Here is a 7315-nt window from a genome sequence, read left to right on the forward strand (position 1 = left end):
GAGAAGCTGGGACTACAGGCTGTATCCACACACAGCCCTAAAATATTATTCTCCAATATGTTATCAATCTAGAATTTTGCCTAAGTGTTTGAGACAGGGTCTTGCTATATGCTAGGCTGGCCTGAAACTTGTGGTGCCTCAGCCTGCTGAGTGCTGGGATTCTGGCATGTAGCACCATGCCCCACTAAACATGTTTTTACATAGTTTTTAATGATGAGTTTTACAAACCCAATTCAGACATTACATTTCCATCAGAAATATCTAATCTAAATTTAGACTTTCATGAAATTTATAGCTGACCCAACATGTGTCAGTAGGTTTTGTGTGTATGCGTGTACCCGGGATCAAACATAGGACTTTGCACATCCTAGACAAGCACTCTACCCAAATCAGTGTTTTTCTAGGAAAGGCCATGGCATCTTTTGAGAACCTTAGACCTTGGGCTGGGAAGATGGCTCAGTGGTAGAGTGCTTGCCTTGCATGCATGAGGCCCTGGGTTCGATTCCTCAGCACCACATAAGCAAAAAGAAAAAAGCCGGAAGTGGCACTGTGGCTCAAGTGGTAGAGTGCTAGCCTTGAGCTGAAGAGCTGATAGACAGCGCCCAGGCCCAGAGATAAGGCCCCGTGACTGGACCCCCCCCCAAAAAAAGAGTACCTTAGACCTTGCTTTGAACTGTACACCAGTACCATCACCACCTGTAGCTTAATTAGGTTTGTATCTTGGCTTTGCCACAAATTCTTTGGGTGACTTTGAGCAAATGAACTGCCCTCTCTGATTATGTTTCCTTACATATAAAACATAACCATAATAAGAGTTAAGTATTAAATGCATATAAAGGTGTACATGTTATGTGTTTGACATGTGCTTGAATAATAGAATCTGGGGTGAAGAGTGTAAAATCTTAAGTTCTGCTGGGCACCAGTAACTCATGCCTGTAATCTTAGCTACTCAGGAGGCTGACATCTGAGGATCACAGTTCCATGTCAGCCTGAGCAGAAAAATCCCCATGAGACTCTTATCTCCAATCAATCACTGGAGCTGTGGTTCAAGGTGGTAGAGTGCTAGCCTTGACCAAAAGAGCTCAGGTACAGTGCCCAGGTTCTGAATTCAAGCCCCACTTACTCCCCCCACCAAAAAAATGTCCCAGATTGTGAGCAGAGTAATGCTCTGGTGTGTGTACCAATACCAGGGCTTATTGAGGCCTCACACTCTGACTTGGCTTTTTTATCTTAATGCTGCTGTTCTACTACACATCAACTTTGGGCTTTTTACAGATTAATTGGAGCTAGAGTCTCATGGACTTTTCTTTTTTCTTTCTTTTTGTTTTGTGTGTCCAGTCCTGGGGCCTGAACTCTGAGCACTGTCCCTCAGCTCTTCAGCTCAAGGCTAGCGCTCTACCACTTGAGCCACAGCGCCACTTCTGGCTTTTTTCTTTTTGCTTATATGGTGCTGAGGAATAAACCCAGGGCCTCGTGCAAGCGCTCTACCACTGAGCCACCTTCCCAGTCCCCTCATGGACTTTTCTGCCCAGGCTAGCTTTGAACCATGACCCTCAGCTCCAGCCTTCTGAATAACTATGATTACAGGCATGAACTACCAGTGCCCAGTTACTGCCTGGAGAGTGTAAGCAGAACATTGCCCCTACAGTAGCACAAGTGATTAACATTTATTTATTTTGTCGGTCATGTGGCTTGAACTCTGGGCCTAGGCACTGTCTCTCAGCATTTCAGCTCAAGGCTAGTGTTCTACCACTTGAGCCACAGCATCACTTCAGAATTTTTCTGTTATGTGGTGCTGAGGAATCGAACCCAGGGCCTCATGCATGTGAGGCAAGCACTCTACCGCTGAGCCACCTTCCCAGCCCCAGGAGATTCACATTTAATGCAATCCAGGCACACATTTACAGCTGTCTCTCTCAAGGAACCCAAACATTCTAAAGTGTCATCTTTTTTGTTGTTGCTTTGGTCCAGTGGAGAGCATAAAGAACTCTTTGGCAATTCTCAAAAAGCTGAATAGGCATTTTCCTAGTGGTATAGTAGGTGCTTTGAGTCTCTTCCCAGACCTGTAAAACCTTGAACAGGTCACTTTTCCTTTCTGGATCTCAGTGACCCCATCTGAGAAAAGGGCAGTAGAGTGGATTTGGGGTCGATCTGAGAGTTTAGGCAACAAGCTATGTCCAGGCTGGACCTGACAGGCGTGCACGGGTAGCGGTACCGGCTTCAGGTCCCCCCAGCCTCTTCTTTCTGCCCGCAGACCAAGGAATTCATCTTCTCGGAGCTGCTGGCTAACCTGTACTCGTGCGGGGATCAGAACACGCTGATGGAGGAGTCGGCGGAGCAGGCCCAGCGGCGCGACGAGATGCTGCGCATGTACCACGCCCTGAAGGAGGCGCTCAGCATCATCGGCGACATCAACACGACCACCGTCAGCACGCCCATGCCCCCGCCAGTGGACGACTCCTGGCTGCAGGTGCAGAGCGTACCGGCCGGACGCAGGTACCAGGGCCGGCCCCCAAGGGACCGAAGCCCCCCAGCCCGGGGCCCGCGGGAGGAGGGCCGGGAGCCGGGCAGTGGCGCGCCCGCGTCTCCGGAGCTCCCACCTGGAGCGAGGGGCGGAGCTTAGAACTGGGTGGGGCTTGATGCGGGGCGGGGCTTGCCGTGGAGCGCTGGCTGCGGGGCCGAGTGGAGGTGGAGCCTTGGCGCCGATGTGGGCGGGGCCTAGGCTCCAGCGACGACCTAGAGTGCTGTGTGGCGGAGCTTGCGTGCATGGGCGGAGCCTGCATTGGGCTGGGGGCGGGGCCTCTGCCTGGCGCGGGGCCACTCATCTCGGCCTCTGGTTCTCGGCTTCTTGTCGCCAGCAGGTCGCCCACGTCCAGCCCCACGCCGCAGCGCCGAGCCCCCGCCGTGCCCCCAGCCCGGCCCGGGTCGCGGGGCCCTGCTCCTGGGCCTCCGCCTGCTGGATCCGCCCTGGGGGGGGCGCCCCCCGTGCCCTCCAGGCCGGGGGCTTCCCCTGATCCCTTCGGTCCTCCTCCCCAGGTGCCCTCGCGCCCCAACCGCGCCCCGCCCGGGGTCCCCAGGTGAGTAGGGGCTGGAAGCGGCGCGAGAGGCCGCAGGGAAGGGCGTGGCCCAAGAGGGAAGTGGAGTCTGATTCTAGAGCCTGGGCCCTGGCTGCAGAGCCCGCCCGCTCCCTCCTAGGCACTCACACCGTGGGTTGCAGGAACCACGGGATGTGCGGCCGAGGGCTGGCAGAGCCTGCCCCCCGGGAGCGCTGAGTCCCAGAGGTGGTCGTTTCTGGGGAGGGGGCTGTGGGGCTCACCCCACCTGCCCTCTTTTTTCCAGCACTTGCATGGCGCTTCCCTCTTTTTTCATTTTCACCCCTGGCCTTCTACGCATTGCATTCCTCTGTTCCTTCTCGCTCTCCATCCTCCATTCCATTCTCATTTCCCCTCCCAGCCCCTGGTAAGAGCCTACCTCAAGGCTAGGGGAATGAACCCAGAGCCTCTCTAGATCGTAGAGGTTTCCTTCAGTTCCATTTGGGGCCTCCTGATGCCCTCACTTCCCCAGCTCCGAAATCTTTTGAGCTGTCCCAGAGTCGTGTCCAGCCTCTGACCCACAGGAACAGAGGCCAGGCTGACTGTGTGGCTAGCAAGGTGTGTGATGTGCATGTGGGCGTGCACACCTGTGTGACTGTGAGTGGTACCTAGGCATGGGCAGGACAGGAAGCAACAAGAAAGGAATCTGGGTGCCAAGGGGCAATCGGGTGGCTTGGACCAACATGGTGAGAGTGGGTACGAGGACAGGAGTATATGAGGCTGCCCCATTCCCAGAGCTTTCCAGGGAAAATGATCCTTCATTCCATCAGGAAGGCTTTGCTTTGAGAGCCATGACTCACTTTCAAGGAAGTTCACTCCTGTAACTGACTGAGTTTGCCTGTTTTCACTGGCCAGGTTGTCTAAGGAAGAACACACCATCAGACCAATAACATCTCTGTGTTCCCAGATGGCTGGAGGGCTGGGCTGGGGACCTCTAGAGGCAGAAAGCACATATTAGGAAAGAGTCCTGGACTTGGAGTCCAGAGATGCTGGTTCACCCTGGCCCTTTAGGCAAGTCATTGCCCACTCAGGGCCTCAGTTTCTTGTGCCAAATGACAACTTTCTGCCTTTATCCCAGGGTGACATGGGGATCCACTGGTGGTAGGGATGCTACATTCATAGCAAATGTTGTTAGAGGAATACTTTGCAAACTGCCAGTGTGATTTCAGAGTATTACTGGTATTTGACATGCCCACGTCCATGCAGAGTTGTAACACAGGAACTGGAAGATTGGGTGTCTGTTCTAACTGCAGTCTTTTTAATGAACTGAAAACATTTGGCAAGGCATGGTCTTCCTTGGGGAAGAGACAGTCTGGAGAGCTTCTTCAAGGCAGCCTGCTTTCAGTGGGATGTGGGCATAAGGTTCAGGTGGTGAGGAATAAGGGCATTTGTGTAGGGAGCACCAGTGTGGGCAAAAGCTTAGTGTGGGGTGTGATAAGATGAGCCCCTAATCAAGCAGAGTACAGACAGAAGGAGGAAGAGGCATGTGGATAACATGGGGCAGGCTTCTCTGAAGACAGCCATCAAAGTCCACAGGGGAAAAAAAATTGAGACTCAGTGTATAGGAAGTAGAGAGCCATGGTGGCTCTTGGGCAGAAAAATGACAGCTGGATCCTAGAAAGCAAGGTCTGTCCCTATAAAGCAGTGTGGTGGCCCTCTAAGCACTGGAGGTACGAGTGTGCAGGGAGCTGGTGCAAATGCCTTCTGTGTGGGGCGAGCTTCTGTGTTGTGACAGCCCAGGCGTGTGCTTCAGTGTGCCGAGTGGCTGCATGCCCCAGATCCGTGCTGCACGTGCCCGCCAGCGAGGGTGCTGGGCACTGGGCGGTGGGGGAGGGAAGTGTACGCGTGTGTTTGTGGGCATGTGTGTTAGCGTGTGCATGCAGGCCGTGGGGCCTCACAGCATGGGTGTGTGCACGCCCGGGCGTGTGCGTGTGTGTGATCTCTGCCCCGCCCCAGGCCTGCCCCACCCGTGCGTGTGAACTGCCCTGTTGATTTCGTGCTGTCTTTCAGAATCACTATCAGTGACCCCTGAGGAGCGTCAGCCACGGTAGGTACATGCTCTCAGCCTGCTGCATGAATGGTGTGTCTGCGCCCCCTAGCTGCACCAGCTCCACACCAGGGGGGTGCACCTGGGACCTCAGAGCCAGGCTCCACCCTCTCCTTTCTGCAGCTCCAGACTCCCTCTTTTCTTTCTGTCCTCTGCCAGCTGACTCTCTTACCCTCCTTCCCAGTGAGCCTCGGGACTCAGCGCCACTGCCCAGGGCCTCCATGGCTGAGCTGAGGGTCCCTGGGATGGGCTCTCCACTCATGACAGATGTTGGTGCTCCCTGGAACTGTCAGAGAGGCCAGAGGGCTCATGGTTCGCCGTGTAGGGGCTGGGAGCTTGGAAGGGCTGTGTGTGTCTGGGCTCTGAGGTAGCTAGAAGCTATTGAACGCCATCCTGGGTGTGCCATGCTGCTGAGCCACAGGGAAAGGGTGGAGGTGGGACACAGACTGAGTGGAGGCTCTGGTTGTTGGATGGTTTCTGAGAGACACTTGTCAGCGCAGGACTCATGTCACAGGCCAGGCAGGGACACATTGCCCCCTTCCGTTCCTCTTTGGTACTGGCACACTTGCGACTGGAAGTCCTGTCTTCAGCCTGCAGGCTCCTGCACCTTAGCCAAAGGTGATCTGAAAATTCAGCCAAGGGCAGTACCATGTCTGTTGACCTGGGCAAGCCAGATTCTCTGAGTTCCTCCCAGTTGGCGACCCTGCCTGCCACTGACTCATGCTCTTCTGCTTTTCCCCAGCAGGAAGGGCCCAGCCTCACCTACGCGACCTGCAGTCCCCCGACCAGCTGAGGCTCCCCTCTTAGACTTATAAGTCTGTGGCCACTGGCATCAGCTGCCTGCCTCCCATTCTCCCCCAGGATCCCCTCAGAGGACTCCTGGGCTTTCTGACCACCCGAGGGGCCTCCAGCGCGCCCTCCAGCCATTCCTTTTAGTTTTGCCCTCCTGGTTCAAGCAGTCTTCTTCCTCCAGCCTGGAGGCTGTTGCACGGGCCTCCCCAAGGCTAGGGGTAGCCCTGGGCCAGTGGCATGGAATTCAGGGTGATCAGAGAAGAGGACAGCCCAGGGAGATGGGCGTGTGTGTGAACTGTGGGTGTAGTCTGGGTGCTGTGTGAGGCTGTGTGTGTGGTGGGGAGGTAGCCTCCAACTGGACTACCTGGGAGCTACAGCCCAATCAGCTCCTCCCATCTATCTTCCTCCCTTTTCCCATCTTGTCTGTCTCTTTTCCAGAAATGTTGCCCACATCCCACCTGCTCCATCCCCTCCCGTGTCAGGGGGTGGCCGCTCTTGCCTTACCAGCTCTCCTTCCTTTTCTCTCTCCCATTTTCTCTCTTGGCTTTCTCTCCAACTGCCAGCCGATCGGGTCAGGCAAGTCCATCCCGTCCTGAGAGCCCCAGGCCCCCCTTCGACCTCTAACCAGATCCCTCCTACTCCACGGACACCTCCCTTCCTAAGCCTGCCTGGATGGCTGTTCTGTGACTTGACAGTGGCTCCCCGGTCCCAAAGCGTCCCCCTCCATCTGTGACTTAGTCTCTTGTAGTGGTGAGCTGAAACATCCAGGCGTGACGTTGGTGAAAACTTGTGCCCCTCTGTGGTATTGCTCCTGCCCTGTTCTATAAATATCTATAAATACTCATATATATATATACATATATATATATACATATATATGGCTGCCACAGCCTCGCCTCTAGTGTTGGGAATCAACCACCATGCTGTCCTTGTGGAGTCCTGTGGCCCAACTACAAGGGAACATTGTCACCCTGACACCCCCCTCCAGTGTGCCACTCCAGTGAGCCTTCCTGTCCTGCTCGGCCTGTGGACAGCCAGCCCCCTGCCCCCCAGCCCCCAGCACGGAGGTGCTACGCTGGCAGCTGTGGGCTTCTCTAACCACCACCAGTCTTGACGTCTCTTGGCTGAGAATAAAACCCATTTCTGGATGATGGGAAATCCTGTGTCCTGTGCTGCATTCTTTGTGGAGATCTGGGGAAAGGGGAAAATATAAGCACCAGGGTACAGGATGAGGAAGGGCCATCATGGGATGCTGTAAAAGGCTGGAAGCTATTTGAAAAACCCCTTGGAGTTTGTGTCCTCATAACCACACCCCATGAGCAGAGCCGTGAACTCATCTGGAGGAGGCTGTGAAGCAGAAGCTTGGACTCTAGAGGGAACTATA

General features: G+C 54.8%; 1 protein-coding gene across 17 annotated transcripts in view; it reads left to right on the plus strand.

The window, feature by feature from the left end:
- Dnm1 (dynamin 1) overlaps window positions 1–7090 on the plus strand; it is a 44117-nt gene extending 37027 nt beyond the window's left edge. For 4 of the 17 annotated variants that reach the window (XM_013021313.1, XM_013021316.1, XM_013021314.1 and 1 more), the window contains 3 exons: window positions 2255–2472; window positions 2862–3077; window positions 5882–6090. In XM_013021313.1, the coding sequence (XP_012876767.1) occupies window positions 2255–2472; window positions 2862–3077; window positions 5882–5954 (507 nt within the window). In that variant the 3' untranslated portion in view covers window positions 5955–6090. Of the gene's footprint in view, window positions 1–2254; window positions 2497–2861; window positions 3078–4734; window positions 4737–5102; window positions 5140–5881 lie in introns of all 17 variants that reach the window. The other 13 variants (XM_013021308.1, XM_013021307.1, XM_013021302.1 and 10 more) reach the window with 9 other exon arrangements.
- The last annotated feature ends 225 nt before the right edge of the window (window positions 7091–7315 follow it).

The sequence above is a fragment of the Dipodomys ordii genome, unplaced genomic scaffold, assembly GCF_000151885.1.
Source record: "Dipodomys ordii isolate 6190 unplaced genomic scaffold, Dord_2.0 Scaffold55, whole genome shotgun sequence".
NCBI lineage: Eukaryota > Metazoa > Chordata > Mammalia > Rodentia > Heteromyidae > Dipodomys > Dipodomys ordii.